Below are 21540 nucleotides of genomic sequence, written 5' to 3' on the forward strand. Positions count from 1 at the left end.
GGAGCAACCTTTCAAATCAGTTTTAGGATGAACCCCCTCCAACATGACATTTAGTTAATGCTTTTTTTATTAACCTATAAATGCATTTTGTTGGATGCCTAATTTTGTTTAAAAAAAAAGTATATTAAATTCAAATTTGGAGGACCCTCAGTGATACAACTAGGGATCCATAAGGGGCCCTGGACCCCCAGTGAAAACCCACAGATTAGACTGTTCACAAATTACAGAATTGTGAAGATGCCTGCCCTGAAATTCACTGCATTCACTGCCAAATTAATAAGTAAATAATACAAAGGTTCAGCTGACAAAAACATTAAGAACCCCTCCTCTAGAATAGATGATAACATCATTATGTTTAATCTTTAGGTTTTTTATTCAAATTCACTATCAACAGGACACAGACAAAATTAAAAAGAGGAATACAAAAGCTCCAAATATAGAATTACACTCTTAAAGGAACAGTTCACCCAAAAAGGAAAATTATGTCATCGGTTACTCACCCCCATGCTGTATACGTCTGCATGAGTTTCCCCACTCTGCCAAACACACAAAAAGATGCCTTGACAAATGATGTCAAGCACACAGCTGACGGTACCCATTTGTTTATCTTACTATAATAGTCAATGGGTACCATCAACTGGGTGGCCACCATCATTCATCAAAACATACCCCTGCGTGTTCAACAGAATAAAGAAACTGATACAGGTTTAGAACAACACTAGGATAAGCAAATGACCACAGAACTCTAAACTTTGGGTGAACTATGCCTCTAAAAAATAAAAATAGTATGTATGGTCTCATAAAAAAACTTTTACCAACAGATTATAAAAATATAAGACAGACATGGTTCTTTTTAGAAAATTTGACTGAAAGGTTCTTTGGGGAATCAAAAATTTTTCTTATATAGCATTATTTCCGTATATTCATTTTTAGGAGTGTATGTTGCATATTATCTTCTTCTTCATACATCCAGGGCTCAGCGTTCACCTAAACTGTGGGAGACAACCAAGAAAAAAACATTTAAAATCTAAAACACTGACTCTAGAAATATAAGTCACAGATGAGCAGTTTAAATACTTACAGCATTCTTAAGAATGTTGCCTGATTTGTGAAAGAACGTCCGTTTAGATCCGGGGTTCTTGAGAGGCTCCGGTCCCGCTGGATCAAGTCTTGCTGGTTCTAACCCATGTGGGTTCAGTCTTAGTGCATCCGAGTTGGTCGGATCTGGTCCGTAAGCTTCCAAACTGGGCAGTTCCATTGTGGGCGGGTCAGGAAAGACTGTAGGAAGTGAACTGTCAAAATCATTCACTGCATTCCCTGAATCCATTGGAATTCCTTCAATTTCATAGTGCTTCTTCCGGAGTTCTCCCAACCGGATTCGCTCATTTGCCAGCTCGTTCTCCAACTGTAACACTTTCACCTACAGTAGAAACAAATATGAGTTCAGTTGTTTGGGCAATTTCATGCAAATGTCAACCTTATTATGAAAAGTAAAGTTTTTACCCACTGACATTTCAGATCTCAATATTTGGTGGTTTAAAGTCTCTGTTAAAGATTTAAATGCTTTTTTAAAATTATTTTTCATAGTTATGTCCATAACGTTTGCTTCTTCCTCATAAATGTGCATACAAAAATTTTAATGAAATTAAAATTAAAATACAATTTTAAGAAATATTTAATGTTCTTTGTAGAGCTGTCTCTTCTTCATTTGTTGGGTATCTTTGCTTCTGGTCTATACATTTAATTCCTACAAGGTATGTTGTCTCCCAAAAATGTATTTCCCTTTTTGTCACATCTATAATGCATATATGCACTGCAAAAAATTATTTTCAAGAAAAAAATTCTTAGTATTTTTAAAAATATCTAAAAATTCTTAAATTAAGATGCTCTTTCTTGATGAGCAAAACGACCCAAGAAAATAAGTCTAGTCTTTAGACCAAAAATATCAAATTTAAGTTATTTTGTGCATAAAACAAGCAACAAAATCTGCCAATGGGGTGTTAATAGTGTTTAAGAAAAATTTTCAAGATTTTTTTGCACATTTTTTTGCCTACCCCATTGGCAGACTCATAATGTTGTGAAACTTAACATTAAAAATCATATCCTGACTTTGAATAATGTAAGCAAAACCTTAAACCTTTAAAACCCGTTAATTGGCGCTGTCCCGTGAGCGGGACACCTACGTTTACTTCAATATTTTCTATGTAAATGTTAATCTATCACGAAAAAAAAAATATTGTTGGAAAGGTCTAAGAATGTAGTTTTCATATTTCAAAACCTTTTAGCAGTAATAATAATACAGTAACTGTAATTTATTCATTTGTGACACAAGTAGGCAGCAAACCTCAAAGGAAACCAGCACAAACCTCCGTTTTTTTTACAATTTTATGTATTAAAAATAATACTATATTGCATTTTTATTTATTACAAATAAATTTAAACTGCTTTAAAAAAAATTAATATTTTCACCTCCAGACACTTCCCTAAAAAACGTTGAAGTGTCTTCTTTAAAACAAAAAATTACCAAAATTAAAACCAAAATTAGGCTTCTAGACCAAAAAAAAAAAAAAAAATGACAGAGTTATAACAATTTAAAGGTGTATATCACCTTTTCACCAACCCCTCACTCAAAAAGGGCTGCGCCAGTTAAAGGGTTAATAAGTGTAATGAACGTCAGTAAGAGCTTATGTGAGACTGACCTGAGACTCCATTTCCTCGGTTTTGAGCTTTATAAGAGATATCCCTGAAAAGTCCATGGAGTCTTTGGAAAAAAACAATTAACACTTAAAATGTACAACTTTTTGCAAAATATAAATGTGTGCATGATCAAGACATTCACCCTTTTCTTCAATCTGCATTTGTCCCGCCTTAGTAGACGTCACTACCACAGCGGCCATGTCGTTCACGTGCCGGGAGGCCTGTTGTAAAGTATTAAGCTTCTTGTTTCCTCGATCTGCCTTTACCTGACAAATTAAACATTGATGTTTAGTTGACTTCATTGCTCACACCTATATGGGCGTCATTGACGTTGTTGTACCTTTGAGGCGGCGACGAGCTGTGCCGTACTGGCTGCGATTTCATGAGAGCAGACGATCAGTTCTTCATATTTTCCTCCACCTGTCACAACTTTATCAGCCGAGTCACTGTGTGAAATGATAAATCATAGTTATATGGAGGACAGGTGGATATTTACACTGACAAACACAAATGAAAGCTGCCGACGGACTTACAGCATCTGTGTAGCGCCCCATCCAACAGCCTTTGAGGCGGAGATGAGTCCCTCCGTCCAGCGGGAGTTTTTAGCATAGAAATCTTTGTCGGAGCCGGCGCCCTAAATAGGAGAAGCACAAGACCGAGTGTATGAACAGATTATAAATGATTAATTATATTTTTACTGTGGTAAACCTATTATTAGTAATGAATCTTACCCTTCCACTTTCCACAATGTCTTTCTGTAGGTCAGTGGCGGCTGTCACCAACATGTGTATAGCCTATAGACAATGACATTTAAAAGATAGGAGATCTGTGCATTACATTAACTATATTTAAAGGAATAGTTCACAATAAAATGAAAATCAGCCCATATTTTACTCATTCTCAAGCCAACCTAGACTTATTTTATATCTGGCTCTTTTCAGCTTTATAATGAACTGCAAAAAAAAAATTTTCAAGAAAAAAAATTCTTAGTATTTTTGTCTTGTTTTCAGTAAAAATATCTAAAAATTCTTAAATTAAGATGCTTTTTTTGATGAGCAAAACGACCCAAGAAAATAAGTCTAGTTTTTACACCAAAAATATCAAATTTAAGTGACTTTGTGCATAAAACAAGCAAAAAAAAATCTGCCAATGGGGTAAGCAAAAAAATCTTGAACATTTTTCTTAAACACTAAATTCAAGAAAAAAATCAAGAAAAATGTGAAAAATCAAGAAATGTTTTTCTTGGAAATAATTTTTTTGCAGTGTGGCTAGTGCGTTAAATATGGGCTGATTTTTATTTTGGGGTAAACTACTCCATATGAGGCTAGACTTACCTTCATTAGATCTGAACAGGAGCCAAGGATGCTGATATAAAAACAACACAGAAAATAAGGTCTATGTACATAAACTTTAAATTTGGTTTGTTATTTGCTGATCTAGGAAGAAATCGGAAGTGCTTACCTTTGATTTACTTCCAGTTTTAGTCCAGAACTGTCTTTTCTTGCTTGGCTCAGTATTTCCTGTATTACATGAGAAACACTGAAATCATAGCGAATAACTGCTCTTAACATTTTCACTGAACAGAATGGAAATGAGGTGGACTTTTTGTTGTTTTCACATGAATGTAGCTCTGTGCAGTTTTAAAAATGAAAGGTCTCCAATGTGAATGTTAAGTGGATCTTAGTATCTGGTTCATTAACAACCCCTCAATGACTGAATAGGGTTCCTCAGGTGTCAATAAAAGTTTATTGATTTAACACTAGCTGCGTTTCCATTCCAAGATTTGCATGTTATTTTAGCGTTATTATTTTCTAAATGTCTATAAAAAACTATAGCGAAATGTCGCGTTTCCGTTAACCGATATTATGCGAATTTTGTTCTCTGGCATACATGAGCATACACATATTTTTTGTGATATATGGGAGTTTATGCAAAATTGCCGTGTTACCGTTGGCTGCATTTTCAATTCACTGTTTTAATTTGCGCAATTTCTCATTCTGGATTTAAATTGTGAATTATTGCTATTATGTCTGTTGCTCCCCCTCCCTTTATCTTATTTTAACTATTTATTTTGTATGTCTTTATTATTTTGTTATATATTTGTTATATTTAAAAAAGAAAAAAGTTTTGGTCACAAAAAATATTTGCACAATTTGAAGAATAACGGAAACACAGCTAGAGTTATGCTGCGTTCAAACCAGCCGCGGTAAAGGTGTCAAAACGCAAGTGATTTCAATGTTAAGTCAATGTAAAGATGCGTTGACGCGTGTCTGGAGGTCTCGCGGCACAAATGAGGCGTTTAGCGCAGAGCGGTAGACGCGATTCCGTCTAGTTAGTGCAAATGACGCAAATTGAACCCTGCCGCGGGAAAACTCGCAAGTTGAAAAATCTGAACTTTGGCGGTAACACGTGCCGTATTAACCAATCAGGAGCTTGCTCTAGTAGTGACAAGATTACAGGAAGCGAGCAGAGTCGCAGAAGCCCCTCCCATTACGCGTTGACTAGAATTTCATGCGCGGCTTTCACGCCCGAATGAAGCGAGTACACTCAAAATGTTCAAGCGTTCAACTACGCGCAGTAGACGCGAATTTGACGCCTCAAATGCGTCTGGTGTGAACACAGTTAGTTTCTTATTTCTTTGAAGCATCATAAGCTGGGTTTATTTTAAGCGCATTTTAAAGTATCGCATAAGAAACGAGTGATGGAAATGACAAATTTTGAATAAAAATCCCTAAATTTGCACAAAAGTTTTTACCTTTGCTTAAAGTGGTTTTTGACTTGTGCGAAAAAGAGTTAATCCGAATAAAGGGAGATGGAAATAAATTTGCCGAATAAATTTTGAGGTAGCGAACATTAAATCCACATGACTGATTGTCTAGCTGTATCAGCTGATGTTGTCTTTCCCATATATGGGGGTCGACGTCGTCACAATGCCCTTGCTGCTAGTGCCTTCATCAAACCTCTGCATTCCTTCTTATGTGCACAGCATTCAGTTTAGAAAATTACAAGCTTCACTGCAAGTAAATGTATTACTTGCCAAATCGTAACTAAATGCAGTCCTGTATCCATTTTCTAAGCATGCCTTGATTTATTTACTATTGGTTACCAATACCACAGTCATTCGTTTGAACAACTTGATGGAAACGCACCTAATTTGCATTACTTTTTTTCCTTTTTGCGAATTTTGAAAAGATTTACTTCACGTTTTGATGGAAATCCAGTTATAGATAGTTTGCTATTAACAACGGGAATAAAATATGTCTTCTGAATTTTTCAAAGTTCTCTTATGGTATCAGACCCGAAACCTTTTTTTTGATTGGAGAAAAAAACATGAATCATGGTTTGACTTACATCCATCCTCAGCACAGCCTCTTCGATAGCAGAGGAAGTCGCCGCCATTTCCTTGTCCACCATATCTGCGAGCTCTTCCTTCCGTACATCTGCACCTCTGGGCCGGAGGTCCTGTAAGATTGAGGGAAGTTAAGGTCACGATAACCTAACACACAACAACATCTCTGAGAACATCAGTCATCTGTTGTCCGGCACACCTGGCCTTGGTTGAGGATGCGCTGGACCACGTGTCGGACAGCAGTGGGATCTGCTCTAGGAAGAGTGGCCTTCAACTTGAGTTCCTTAAGGAACTGGAGGCAGTGGGTTGCACAATCCCTGCAGTTATCTGTCAAACCTACGGAAAAATGTCCAGAGAAATGAGCTGAAGTACAACCACGTTTGATGTTACCCCAACAAAACATCTCACAACATCTTAAGTTGGTGTATGGAACATGGTAGCTCGTTTGTTGCTGGTCCAAGGTGGATCAAAACCTTATCAATCTAAGTTCAGCGTGGACCAGCTAATGATTGTAAATGACCAGTTTGGATCAGCTAGAAACCGACTATGCTAAAGCTGGTATTAGCTTTGGTTTCTTTTACCCCCATAACATTTTCTGTTTAGCACTATAGAGGTTATGTTCACTCATCATTTAAGAAATAAAACATTAAACCTTATACCTCAATGGAAATTTAATGTACATAAAATGTATTTTGTCATATAAAAAATGATTACGGCTCTTACGGTCTGCTTGGTCCGTCGGTGCCGAATGGGCAGCGCCCGCTCCATTGACAATAGTGTCAGCGATGAGGTGAGAGAACTGAGTGACCGACCTTAACATAGCACTGGCATCTGAGAGGAGAGAGAGAAATGACATTACGCTGTCTGTACCCTACATTTCCCACCAATAACATATGACACTATTGAGCATCCTCAAACCTTACCATCCATGTTCCTCAAATATCCCGCATGACTCTGCTTCATCTTATCAATAGACGCCAATGTCAATTCAGCCCGATTGATCAAATAATCTGTGGATGGGTGTAAAAACATTAATTATATATACAGAAGATGAACTGAAGTATGAATGAAAGCACAAGTCAAGTCATTGTTGCATTGTTTTAAAGCAGCTTTACGAAGAAAGACAAAGAAAATGAATCACAGAAAATAATGGGGAAATTATTAAATATATTGTAGTAGAATATATGGTATTATTGCAAATTTTATTGTTCAATTAAATGTAATTTTATTTATATAGCACTTTTCACAATTGTGTAATTGTTCCAAAGCAGCTTAACATTAATAAAAACAAGAGAAAACAGAAAAATCACAGTACAGCGGCAAGAAAAAGCCCTTGAGAGAGAGACAGACGAAGCTGATCCTATATAAGATATACTACAAATTTAATACTATAATATTATAAAAAATTATGGGAATTAAAGGTTTTAAATTAAATTAAGTTTTAATTTAAATTAAAATTTGAAGAGTTTCGTTGCAAAACGAGATAACCACCGTTTTTTTAATTGTTCAGAAATCTTGTTTTTTGGTTGTGCATTCCAATTAATTTCAATTCAACTGCAGTTGGTTTGTTTTGATTTAAACCTTCATAACTTAAAAAATACAGCTAAGTAGCGCCATAAAACAAAATAATAACATGATAACATAATAATAAACATGTTTTGACAAAAATGTTAAAAAAATGGATTTATCTCGTTTTGCAACGAAACTCTTCATTTGTAGTAATAGCAAACAACATTGTATGGGTCAAAATTATAAATTTATACCAAAAGTCATTATATAAAATAAAGATCTTGTTTTTTAGTAAATTCCCTACCATAAATATATAATAAAAATATATAAAAGTGGGTCACATATGAAAAATAACAGGCATCATATTAAACTTTACATGGAAACGCCTCTTAAATTTTAAATTATACAATGCAAAAAATGACTTTCTAACTTAGTTTTTTTGTACTGTTTTAAGAACAAATATTTAAAAAATTAGCAAAATTACCTAAGAAAATGAGTCTAGTTTTTAGAGCAAAAATTTCAAATTTAAGTGAATTTGTGTTTAAAACTAGCAAAAAAATCTGCCAATGGGGTAAGAACATTTTTCTTGAAGAATAAAGTTCAAGATTTTTTACCTCTTTGGCAAACATTTTTTGCTTGTTTAAAGCACAAATTCACTTAAATTTGATATTTTTTGTCTAAAAACTTGATATTGATATTTGTACGGAAAACAAAACAACACTGCAAAACATGACTTTCTTACTTAGTATTTTTGTCTTGTTGTCAGTAAAAATATCTAAAAATTCTTAAATTAAAATGTATTTTTTTGATGAGCAAAATGACATAGAAAAATATAAAATTTAAGTGAAATTTGTGATTAAAACAAGCATAAAAAATCTGCCAATGGAACAAGAAAAAATCTTAATTTAAGTGTTTACGAAAAAAGTAAACTTTTTTAAAGAATTTTTTTCTTATTCCATTGGCAGATTTGTTTTGCTTGTTTTAAGCACTAATTTGCTTAGGTTTGATATTTTTGGTCTAAAGACTGGACTTATTTTCCTAGATCATTTTGCTTATCAACAAAAAGCATCTTTATTTAAGAATTTTTAGATATTTTTACTGAAAACAATACAAAAATACTAAGTAAGAAAGTCATTTTTTGCTGTGAAAAATACTTAGAAAGTAGTTTTTGCACCATATAAAAGTAGGAGTTTGACATTGCACATGCTGTTCATGGTATTTTAGCATATTCTTTATGTACAGAAAAGTTGTAGCAACATTCATCATGTGAAGTGCACCAAGGTTATTATAGTTTTGCTTTTTTAAATTAGTTTTTATTTTAGGATCGCTTTCAATTTTGCTTTAAATTTAAGTTTAGTTTTAGTTAGTTTCATGAATGGTTTTGTTAGTTTTAGTTTAGTTTTTATTTTCCAAACACATTTCTATTTAGTTTTTATTTTATTTAGTTTCAGTTATAGTTTTAGTAATTATAGTTTAGCAGCTAACAGCAGCTAGACTGTCTGACATATTTATCAGTTAACTGAGGTTGCTGTCAGCCTCAGCTAATCTCACATGCATAAAGCACCATCTACAAGTAAAGACTCCTTAAAAGTTTGTAAACATTGCAACGTCTCCGGGTGGGCCGGGATTAGTTGGAGCCAAAAAGAGGCGCGGACGCAATGCTGACAAGCTTAAGCTAGGACATTTTAGAAGGGATTTATTAAACATAGATGCAGAAGAAGGTTCGGAACTGTCTGAATATGTAAAGTTACTTACTCTGCGTAACAGCTATTTTTGTAAATTAACGCTGTAACAATTAGTTCTTGTATCTTGTTCTCATTGGAAACATTTTAACCAGGTTTTGGATATTTCCTACATATGAAGTATTTTCGGCTGGTTTGTGGAATTTTGTCAAGGCTTATTGTCTAATGTAACCTATCGCTGGGCTAACTATGATTAGCAATGGGGGTTATTTTAAGAGATCATTCAAAGGATGGCACACACATCTATCGCTGTATGTTTGTTTAACATTTAAGCTAGCTAGTGCACTGACGGTTGACTTATCATCACCTATAAAACAGAAACTTTCTGATTTGTACTAGATAAGACCAACACAGATGCATAGATTAATTTACCTGAAATGAAGTGTGCACTGCAAACACGAGCATTATTTGCGATCGTCTCCGTCCATTCAACCACAATTGTCCTTTTTATTTCTGTGAAGGAATGTCTGCCGGGACCCGGTTAAACTTTTGCTCTGAACCAAAAGTGCTGGTCCTTCTATTTTGGTTGCCAAAAACACAACAAGACGACATTTTAAAGTCAAAACCTCAACTTTAAGCGCTCCTGTTATGAGTTCTTCCTTATGTTTTGCCTCCAGCTAGAGCGGTGACGTCACAGTGACGTCGGCGATTAAGGGGTCTATTATAAAGCCTGTTCAGATTTTCCGCCATGGGATGAGAGCTTATTAATTACGAAAACGAATATTTATTTTTGATAATTATTATTTTATTTCAGTTAGTTTTTCAATAACATTTTCTCGTTTCGTTTAGTTTTAGTTTTTCATTTCTTATGAATTTTTAATTTTATTTCAGTTAACGAAAATGTTTTTTAGCTGATAGTTTTAGTCTTAGTTTCAGTTTTCGTTTACAAAAATAACCTTGAAGTGCACGCAGCACCACCCACCTACAAAACCGAAATAGTGACGTCTTTAAGACAGTCGGACAATTCCAAGAAAAAAAACTACATTAACAAAATGTACAAAATGTTAAGCTAAGCCAATGTAAGCAGTCTCCCAGGAATCAAAGCTCAACTAAAGATCAGTGATGGGTCGTTCGTGAACGAGCGGCTCTAAGAGCTGATTCTTTGTAGCGAACGAGCAGAGCCGAATCTTCAGACGCATGCAGGGGAGCCGGCTCTTCTAAGGGAGCCGAGCCAGAAGAGCCGAATCTATGAAAAGAGCCGGACTGCCATCACTAAAATGTAGAGCCAGCGCTTGAGCCGAAAGAGCCGAATCAATGGAAAGAGTCGGACTGCCCATCACTACTAAAGATGCAAGTAATAACAGACCTGGCGTGCTGATGCAGCGCACGTGCAGCGGATCGTCCACTTTGGCCACGGCGTCCAATACGATTCCCTCTGCTTCCACCACAGCGCACTGCAACATGCTGAACTGCTCGTCCTGCAACCTCTGCTGTAAAACTCCTGAGTCCTGACTCAACTATAAAGACAAAAATACACAGAATATGACTCAAACAACAGGAACGCCATATGCACCATCTAAATTCACATACTGTGCATACTATATAATATGCATTTTCAATCTAGTGGCCATAGTAATAGACAATGGTTTCTGACCTTTGCCTGCATTTGGCTGTGTAGCGTCGCCATCTCTCTTTGACCTCTCTCTCTCTCCTGAAGAAGTGTGGCCTGGTGGAGCTGTGCGGCCTGACGTAGGGTTGTGATTTCAGCTTCTTGTTCCTTCACCGAACGCAGAAGAACATCTTTCTCCGCCTGCAGACCCACCAACACGCTACTCAGCTGATCTCCTGTCTAAAAATAAAGCATAACATACAGTTTAAAATCATAATCATCTGCTTACGTAAATAATTATGTGAGTAATTGTGTAGTGAAACAGAGATACTCACAATCCCTTTACTCTGAGCTCGCAACATCTCCACTCGCGTCTCCTCAAGCTCTCGTCTCAGCTTCTCCATCTCCATCTGCTGCTCTTGTTCTCGGCATACCTGAGCAGATGCACAAAACAAACGTGAAACTTTTATTCAGGTGCTGTACGACTTTGCAGAGGACCTCTAATTCTGTAGTTTATATAGCTCAGTGATAGAGCATTGTGTTAGGTCATTGTTTCAATCCCAGGGAAGAAATGTGATTTTTAGCTCAACTGAAAACTTTGCTTTTGCATGATGCTGCACACAGCTGCAAGGTTTCCAAAATGACCAGCGCATCTTCATATAACTGAGATTGTGACATCACAGGAAGTTACACTGACCTTTTCCTGTAGTTGGTTTTGCAGCGCTGTTATCTCTCTTTGATGTTTCTCTCTCTCCTGCTCCATGGAGGTTTGGAGGAGCTGGATGGCCTGACGCAGGTTAGCGATTTCAGCCTCCTGTTCTTTAATTTTACGCATCAGAGCCTCTTTCTCAGCCTGCAGACCTACTAACACGCTGCTCAGCTGATCTCCTGCCTATAACATACACAGAACAGAGGAACCCAAAGTTAATATTACACAGGTAAGCATCGTTTCTCTAGATTTTAATCTCCTTTTATGTAAAATAACTAGGGATGCACGGATACAAAATATCTGTGCCAATACAGATATTCGATTACTTAGAATGACATCTACCGATACTGATAGATATAGTTTTGATTTTTACTCCTTGTTTATCAATTGATACATTGTTTATCCTGAATAAAAATATATACTTATTTTTGAATGCCAATTAATTGTGGCCATATTACAGCCGTGGAAAAAATTCGACCACTCCAGATTTGAATTTAATCATCATTTCTAGATGTATTGTGACCATTTTAGTCCAGTGTGTCTTGAATTTCAACAAAAGCAAACTTTGGGAGTGAAAAAAGTCACCCAACAGCAAATGTAAAAGACTGAGAGCATGACAATACCCATGAAAGATGGGACTAAAAATGATCATAAAAAATAAGGAATTTTTCAAATGTCAAAACATTTATATTTTTTTGTTGAGAAATACATTTGAACTAGTGTTCTCTCCAGTATTGAAGACACTGCATCTTATTTTGTTATTTTGACCATGTTTTCCCCATTTAAACTTTCAATAAATAAAAGCAAATAAAAACATTATTTTTTATTAAGAATTTGGCAGAAATGTTGTTGGTAGTTCACAGAATGAAACAAAAATTATCATTTTACTCAAACACATATATCTATAAATAGTAAATCCAGTAAACTTTTTTTCGTGGCTGTATATGCACAATAATGCAAGTCCCCCTGAAATCAAAATTGAAGTTTTTGGCTTTTAGTATGAATAGTTTAGCCCTGACAAAATTCCTTACAAGATGTAAACAATGTTTTTTTTCTTAATTTATTTTCTTAAATTTAAATTCTTAAATTAAAATGCATTTTCATAATAAGCGAAATGAGCTAAGAAAACACGTCTAGTTTTTAGATAAAAAATATACAATTTAAGTGAATTTGTGCTTAAAACAAGCAAAAAAGATCTGCCAATGGGGTAAGAACGTTTTTCTTAATTTTTTATTGAATTACACTGCAAAAAATTATTTAAGATTTTTTTTTAAGTATTTTTGTCTTGTTTTAAGTAAAAATATCAAAAAATTCTTAAATTTAGATGATTTTTCTTGATGAGCAAAACGACCCAAGAAAATAAGTCTAATTTTTAGACCAAAAATATCAAATTTAAGTGATTTTATGCATAAAACAAGCAAAAAATATGCCAATTTTTCTTGAATTAATTGTTTGAGAAAAACGTTCAAGATTTTTTTTCTTACCCCATTGGCAGATTTTTTCGCTTGTTTTATGCACAAAATCACTTAAATTTGATATTTTTGGTCTAAAAACTAGACTTATTTTCTTGGGTCGTCCTGCTTTACAAGAAAAAGCATCTTAATTTAAGAATTTTTTAATAATTTTACTGAAAACAAGACAAAAATACTAAGTTTTTTTTCTTAAAAATCATTTTTTGCAGTGTAATTCAAGCTAAATTTTCTCACCCAATTGGCAGATAATTTTGCTTGTTTTAAGCACAAATTCACTTAAAGGTGTAGCGGAAGATTTTCTCGAATTTTAGAAAAGAACCACCTTCTCCACTTTTAAAAAAAATGCAATTGTGCAACACTCCTGATTGACAACTAGGAGGACCAATAGTCTTGATGATCCACCCGAAAAAAGAAAATCCTCCGCAATACCTTTAAATTATATATTTTTGGTCTAAAAACTAGACTTATTTTCATTTTGCTTATCAAGGAAAAGCATCCTAATTTAAGAATTTTTAGATATTTTTACTGAAAACAAGACAAAAATACTAAGAATTGTTCTTGAAAATCATTGTTTGCAGTGCCGCGGACTGAATAAGGCGTATTCCAGACTGTGAGATAACCTAAATGCTATTGGCTATTTGAAAAAGGTAAGGAGGAGCCACTCAATATGTCAGAAATTCTGGTTTAAATGTGAAATTTGTCGATGCATCAAACAAAGCTGTGCATTTCAAGCCACTTCAATGGGTCTTTAATATTTCAAGCAAGCATTTTGCTTTGTGATGGTTGTTTTTGTGTGTTAAATATATGGACATCTATTGTCATTCGTTGGACAGACAGACTGTTACCTTCTCCTTGCTCTGCAAAGCATTATGGACCTGGGACATTTCAGCTCTTTCGGTCTGTAACTGAAGTTTCAGACGTTCAATCTCTGCTTTCTGTGCCTCCAGCTGACTCTAAAAAAAACAAATGCAAATGTATTTTAGTTAGTGATACATCAGTCAAGACGGCATAATGGCGTTTGTGATGATAACTGTGCCCGTTAGGCTGACTGTAGAGAAATACAGTAGTGCATGAACTTTCACAAATCAATTGTGATTATGTGTGACCTTAGTGCCGCTTTCTTGTTTCAGCTGTTCGATCTCGGCTGCCATTTGCTGTCGGGCGGTCATGAGCTCTTCTTGAGTCTTCTGAGTGGTGCTCAGCTGCTTCAGCGTCTCTGCGTTCTGCAATAAAGTAAAACACAAATGATCCCATCATTGTTGTAATTAACGTCTGTCACGGTTAGTATGAATAGGAACGTTTTTTCACCTTCCGCATAAGGTCAGCGTGTCTGCTGACCAGCTCAGCATGTTTCTCCTTCAGTCTGGTGAAATTCATTTGAGCGGTCTGAGCTCTGTCTACAAAACATGAGACATCAAAACACAAGACTGGTCATACAGCACTTCATAGGCATGCCATGTTTCAGGGTTTAAAGGTCACTCACTGCCCGCATCATCGACCGTGGCCTGAATGCTGGCTGCGACTGCGGTCTGTGTCCTGAGGGCGTCCATCTCCATGCGCAGACGCTCGTTCTCCACCAGGGCCATCTGTTTGTGCGTGCGCTGGTCTTCTAGTTCGGCCTCCAGTTTATTCACCTGTGTCTTGAGGTGGACCACGGCACGCTGGGCCTGCAGGAACACACGGCCAGGATTAAACACACGGACCGGGACCAAACATTTTTGTGTGGACAGATATGAACACAAACACAAAACTCACCTCCGCCTTCATCAACTCAAGTTCCGGTTTCACCACTTCAAGCTCTTTTCTGAGCGTGTCGGCTTCTGTCTCCCTATAAATGATATGAAAAGAAAAAGAAATATACGTCAAACCTTTGAGAATAGATCATGTAGATTTCATGTTTGCAATGTTTGCAAATGTTTCATTTCTGCAAACTTAAGAAAAGGTTATTGCTTAGACATTGCTTTTTCATAGTTTGGGAATTGGGATACTTGGGTTGAGAATCAAAAATCAATTCCAAGTCTGGAATCAGATCTTTATTATAAAATGAAAATCTCAACTCCTCCTGCATGCAGATTTTAAGATAGCCAAGGTCTTTTATTAACGTCATCTGTAAACACCTGACCTGCGACAATTTAATAAAAATAAAAAAAATATTTCACGTAGTTTGAATCAAGTTTTAATGCAAAAAATTTGTTTATACGACAGTAACTAAAGTTTAACTATATGGTATTTGTAGTAAAACCACAAGAATTACAAATGTACAAAAGGCTCACAATAGTTTAACCATGGTATTTGTAATAACATTATGGTAATACAAATATTAATCAATCAGATTGGTTACTACACTTTTACTGTAATAAAAGGGAGTATTTACCTGTAATTTTCTTGCAAAAAAACCCCATTGCTCATAAACATATTATTTTGCATAACATTCAGCAACAAGAAGGCTAAATGTGCATATGGGACCCTGGACCACACGGGTTTACTTGTAGCAATAGCCAACAATACATTGTATGGGTCAAAATAATTGTTTTTTATGCAAAAATTAGCATATCAAGTAAAAATTATGCTCCATGAAGATATTTTGAAAATTTCCTACTGTAAATATTTATTAAAAAGTATTTATCATTAGTAATATGTGTTGCTAAGGACTTCATTTGGACAACTTTAAATATTCAATATTTAGATTTTTTGCACACTCATATTCCAAATTTTGGACTGTATAACATTTTGAAGCTAAAGTATAAATCTACATTTTCTAAAAGTTTACCCTTAACTAACTATTGACTTCTTTTGTAACACATTGGAATCGAAACTGGAAAAAAAGAATCTGAATCGATAGACGATAAGCAGAATCGGAATTAATAAAATTAAAAAGATTCCTAACCATACGGGAGACTTAAGTTTTCAGGTAAATTTAAAGTGAAACAATATTTTTATATTGTTAAATATTGTGTTACAATTATTGTGTAAAAATGTTAATTATATCCATCCTAAAATTGCAGGAGACATTTCTTTCCAAATTTTAATGAAAACATTTGTATAAATTTGTTTGTATCACATCTTTAAAATGCAGACTTGGCAAATCTAAACACTAAAGAGAAGACAAATGTGAAATATTAAAGACATCTTATTTTTATTTTTTTAATCAAATATTGTGTGTTACCTTAGCTCTGGTATATCACTTGTAGGTTCATACTGGTTGTAACCGTACTGCTGTAGAAACAACAAATAAAATGTTAAAGGTGACATAGAATGGTTGAACGGAGTATTTATCCTTGTTCTGTGATGTGACATGTAGACAAAATTTTGTTTGTTTGGGTAGTTTCCTAAAAACCTCTCTCAGATAGCTCTATTAGGGTGGGGGATTTTAAACAAGTGGTTTTGCACCTATTTGGCTCCCCCTACTGGCTTAACTTGCAATCTCATTACTGATTGGCTGACTTTGCTGCCACTCAAAAAATTTAGCCAATTATTTTAAAGTGGATGGGCAGTTAGATGCCTGTGATGTCATAAGCATCAGTTTTTCAGATTGGGCTGTTTTCTGGCTGACATTTTTAAAAGAGGAATTTCTATGAGACTGAGATGTTTAGCATGTTTAGCACTTTTTGTATGTTAGTGAATGCAGGTAGACTACAATTATTCAACAAAGACAATGTAAAAATGGTTTTTCATTCTCTGTCCCCTTTAAGAATGTATCAGCTAATGATATGAAGATTCTACTGCTACAGATTTCATAAGCTTGATTTACCATTTGGTACGACGGTCCTACATTAAAATCCAGCTGGGTTTCCGTATCATCATCATAAGTCGTTCTCTGATTCTGAACCACCACCGGCTTCACGTGATCTGAATAAGCGGCCGCTCGAAGGAAATTCGGAGGCTCCTACAAGCACACACAACATTCATGAGTCTTTAACAAAAAACTGTGCGAGTATTTCTGAACTTTTATAATAATTTTAAATTCCAATAAGTGTCAAATCTTACACTGGGAAGATCTGGGATTTGAATGATAGATTTGAAGAATTCCATGCCTCTCGCTCGCTCAAAAAACTGTGTCAGACTATAGAGGACAAACATTCAACAACATGACCGCATCCATATTTACACTACAAACTACAAATAAACGGAATATTGTTTAGAGAATAACACAAAAACAATTATAACATTAGCTATTGTTTTATGGATCATAACAATAAAATATTCATTTCATTTCATTATCTGACAATCCCTACAATATCACCTATTAAACTGATCCCGAAATCGTTCCCTGTGTCCCAGAAGAGCGTCCACTGGTATTCCTGTCACATATACAACACAACAGTTGTTGAATTCAACAAAAAGTGTTTGATTTATTGACCAGTAAAGACAGCAGAACGGAAAGAGAGCGACTCACGGCTGTGTAGCTTAAACAGGAGTTTGACCAGGAAGTGATAAAGTGGACCGCAGTCCTGAATGACGGGAACCAGCGGTGCCAGACGACATTGACCCACTGTCGTGGTGGAGCTGGTGGAATTAGACTCCATCTGACGAAAGACTGGTATACAAAAAGCCAATAACACTTCAAAAAATGCTGGGGTTTTTTTCAACCAGCGCTGGGTCAAAAAGGGACAAACCCAACTGTGCTGTGTGGTTTCAACTTAAAATTGAGAGTTCTTATATAAACTTTCTGAGTTTTGTCTCTTTTTGACCGAAAAATTGCACCATATGAAACAGCTTGTTTCCCAGAAAGGGTTTAGATTAATCCAGGACTAGACCTTAGTTATAATAGGACATTTAAGTAGTTTTTACAAACAAACCTAACAAGTTACATTACAGGTGTGCATCTTGAGACAAAACAAAACCAATGATATATGTTAAGGTATGTCAATGCAATGTTTATTTAAAATAATCCATCTTAAACATGCGTTTTAGTCTGGGACTAGAATAAGCCCTATCTGGGAAACCGTTCCATATGATTTAAATGTAGACTATTTTTATTTCTTAAAATATAGTTTTTGAAGAAAAGACTTTAAAAACAAACACATTTTGGTTAAGGTTAAGTCTTGAATGTCAAGCTTACCCGTCTCTTGCAATTGTAGTCCGGCCTCCATGTAGTCAAGAACCTCACCCGTCGTGTCAAATCTGCATATATAAAATGTTATAAATTATAAATCCTAAACGTTTATAGTGTAACATAAAAGCATTAAAGATCGAGGCACTTACACTGTATTGATATCAATGGCGATGGCTTTATCTAAAACTTCTTCTGGAGCTTCAAGGTTTGGTGGGATTTCCAGATGCTGTAAGGAAACAGATTGATTAAAAAAACAAATCGGTCATCTTTTTAAAGGTGTATGCCGAATAAACATGTTGATAAATGTTTACTGACCTTTAAATGGAAGTCGATCTTAATGCACAGCAGTTTGGCATACAGTGCAACTATATGTCCATATCTATCATGCAGATTCCCCTAAACAACAAAAATCATGAAATACAACTTCAATTCATGCCATACACTCCTTAACATTAAGTGCTGAATACAGAATAACTATCATCAAATTACACACTTACCCATAATATTCCCATTTGTCTGATGCTTGTGGTTTGACCTTTGCTGTCCCGCAGTGTCTAAAAAAAACAGTAAAACTTTAAAGTTTGTACAAATCTGAAAAAAATATCTTTAATATTGATGTAAATAAACTGAAAAAAACTGAAATGTAATATCAAAGGTTGGACTCACGTTGGGGTGGCCGTCTCGAAGCAGTTTATGAACCATGTGGCAGAATTTCCAGCTGAGGATGGCATTACTGGACAACGGCAGACTGATCGCGTGAGACCAAAATGTGACGGCACCGCCTTCCTTATGTGTCCCTAAAATGATCTCTGGACAAATGTTAAGGACAACTATCTGAAGGTTTTAATCCACTGAATCTGTACCTTTACTGAAAAAAAATTATTCATTCAATTTACATTTTTTTTAAGGTAAGTGGTCACAATCAATTTATTTAAGCTACATTTAAACAAAACAATAAAAAAAACATTTGTTTAAATGTAGCTTAAATAAATTGATTGCGACCACTTACTTTAAAAAATTGAGTTAATTGAATGAATCATATTTTTCAGTGTTCTTGAGAAAGGGCACAAAGGTAAAAATTCATAATCTTTTGCAAGTATTGAACTTTTAGGTTCTCAAGCAGATTTTTAACTTGCAGATAACACAACACTATATCATAATGTCAAATGCAAACATGTTCATGAAGCATTAAGGTCATGTATAGGATACGGCGTCCATATTTCTCTTTGATGGGGGCCTCTGCGGTGGTAATGGACTTACTGATGCATTGAAGCTGTAAAATGAGTGAACAAACAAATAAACAGCAGAACACCATTATTGTGTTGCATAAAAACAAATATTTAATTTTATGCACAAAATAACAAAAGGTATTATTAAATGCAAAAATAATCTGAGCTATATTTAGTAATGATCAAAATAATTGTGTTGCTTTGTTGATCATGTTTCTTAGGTCCAGTGTTGGGTATAACTATACTAGTCAACATTTGAAGTGGATCAAAAAAGTTTATCAAAGTTGTCCTAAGACAAGAATGGGTATTAGGGATTGGTTTTATGTAAACGTTTTTGAAGGGTTTTGATCCACTTTGAATGTTGACTAGTGTAGTTACTAAGTAATAAGTTACTGTAATTACTTTTTCCTTAAAAAAGTAAAGTAAGGGATTACTCATATTTGTCCAGTTATTTAATTACATTTACTGATATTATTGAACTAAATACTGTGCATTGACTAGATCAATTATATAGGCCTATAATACAATAGCGGATTTAACATTAAAATTGGTATTTTATGTATCTTTCTTACTATAAATACTTTAAGTGAATTAACAAAAGTAATGGTAACACTTTAGTGTTCCAATTCTCACTATGAAACTGTTGTTTATTTGCATTAATGTTACTGAGATGTTGGCTGTTTATTAATAATAAAAAAACACATTCTGCAAAACCTTATTCCACATCCTTAATCATACCCAATTCCAACCAATAGTTAAACTTACAACTACTTTACTAAGTATTAATAAGCAGTAATTAGGAGTATTTAGGCAAACGTACACTCTAAAAATGGCTAGGTTATTTTTGACCCATAATGGGTAAATATTGGACAGAACTGGGTTGTTTTAACCCAACTTTTGGGTTAATATACCTCATGGTTGCATAAGAACAACCCAACATTAGGTCATTTTTAACCCAACATGTGTTCTGTCCAATATTTACCAATTATGGGTAAAAAAATAACCCAGCCATTGTAGTTAATAGTGTAGTTAATACTTAGTAAATAGTAAGAATTGGACGTTAAAAAGCGTGACCAGAAAAATTTATGTACTTTTATATAATTTATACGAGCCGTTTCAAGCCTATCCTTTACTAAATAGGATTTAGAAAGTAATTATTAATAATAAAATACTTTTTGGAAAGAGTAATTTGTAGAGATATCTAATTACATGATTGAAGATGTAATTAGTAACTAGTAATTCATTACTTACACCATACTGCTTAGGTCTAAGTTTAGGGTCTCTTACTCATTCTTTATTAATATTTTGTCAATATTTTAACATTTTGTAAACTCATCAGACCTGTGAAATAACTCAAATGTAATTATGGGAGTTATTGACAAAATTATATTGTCCAATCACGCATTAAATAAACGTAATATAATTAATTTTAATGAAAAAAGTTATAAAAGTAGTTTCCCCTTTCAGAGAGAGAGAGAGAGAGAGAGAGAGAGAGAGAGAGAGAGAGAGAGAGAGAGAGAGCGAGAGAGAGATCAGGTTGACATTACCATGGTAAGTCACTGAAAAGGCTTTCAGAAAAAATATCATTTAACAAAAAGCGTGCTATGAAACCTGTTATTAAATGCTATTAACCACAAAATGACAATGTTAAGGAGATAATGTATAGTTAGTAAAACGTGAAGCCACGCAGTATAATAATGATACATGACGTCATTTTGCAAAAACTTAAGACAAAACACCTTTTCTATACACTACTATTATAAGTAAATATTACGTGAAAATTATAATACATACTGAGGGAAAAGTAACGCGTGTTGGATATTTAAATAGCTGACTGATGTTGAAACTCACCTGTAGTTTGACGAATTGCTCTTTTTCCGCAGCTAAAGCTTTTTCACTTTTGTCCGTCTGTTTCTCGCTTTTCTTCGATTCACTTTTCTTTGATTCACTTTTCTTTGAAGCCATGATAAACTTCTTCTACTGAACAAATCAAATGTTGAAATGATCCTTCAGTAGAGCGAGTCACACACACACGTGACGTCAGAGCTACACGCGCGCTCGCGCACAGACACAGGTCATTTTCTTCAGTCCGGTGCATGCAACCAAAACAACACTGTAATAAAATATATTTTGTTCACTCCAGTTTTGTTCATGTCTTTTTTTATTGTGTGCACACTCACATAAAACATTTTATCCATTTCAAGTTTAAATGTTTTCATTTTTGTATT

General features: G+C 34.7%; 1 protein-coding gene and 1 long non-coding RNA gene across 2 annotated transcripts; one reads left to right on the plus strand and one right to left on the minus strand.

Annotated features, from left to right (window-relative positions):
• Positions 1-775: 775 nt before the first annotated feature.
• Positions 776-21451, minus strand: LOC129446929 (huntingtin-interacting protein 1-related protein). The gene is made up of 34 exons (XM_073874547.1): positions 21164-21451; positions 19293-19356; positions 18750-18892; positions 18581-18637; positions 18399-18479; positions 18233-18309; positions 18090-18151; positions 17424-17564; positions 17271-17328; positions 17015-17090; positions 16779-16913; positions 16194-16243; positions 14783-14855; positions 14511-14694; positions 14336-14424; positions 14134-14250; positions 13873-13980; positions 11544-11738; positions 11182-11280; positions 10892-11086; positions 10604-10754; positions 6970-7056; positions 6770-6877; positions 6246-6382; positions 6049-6159; positions 4159-4217; positions 4032-4062; positions 3429-3491; positions 3231-3331; positions 3038-3143; positions 2840-2963; positions 2700-2761; positions 1082-1420; positions 776-992 (listed from the first exon to the last, which is right to left on the minus strand). Exons 1-34 carry the CDS (start codon positions 21275-21277, stop codon positions 984-986), a joined length of 3606 nt encoding a protein of 1201 aa, XP_073730648.1. The 5' UTR covers positions 21278-21451; the 3' UTR covers positions 776-983.
• Positions 11654-14281, plus strand: LOC129446930 (uncharacterized). Its single transcript, XR_008645306.2, has 3 exons — positions 11654-11784; positions 13606-13674; positions 14158-14281. It is a non-coding gene; the product is annotated as an uncharacterized lncRNA (long non-coding RNA).
• Positions 21452-21540: the final 89 nt, after the last annotated feature.

The sequence above is a fragment of the Misgurnus anguillicaudatus genome, chromosome 12 (assembly GCF_027580225.2).
Source record: "Misgurnus anguillicaudatus chromosome 12, ASM2758022v2, whole genome shotgun sequence".
Lineage (NCBI taxonomy): Eukaryota > Metazoa > Chordata > Actinopteri > Cypriniformes > Cobitidae > Misgurnus > Misgurnus anguillicaudatus.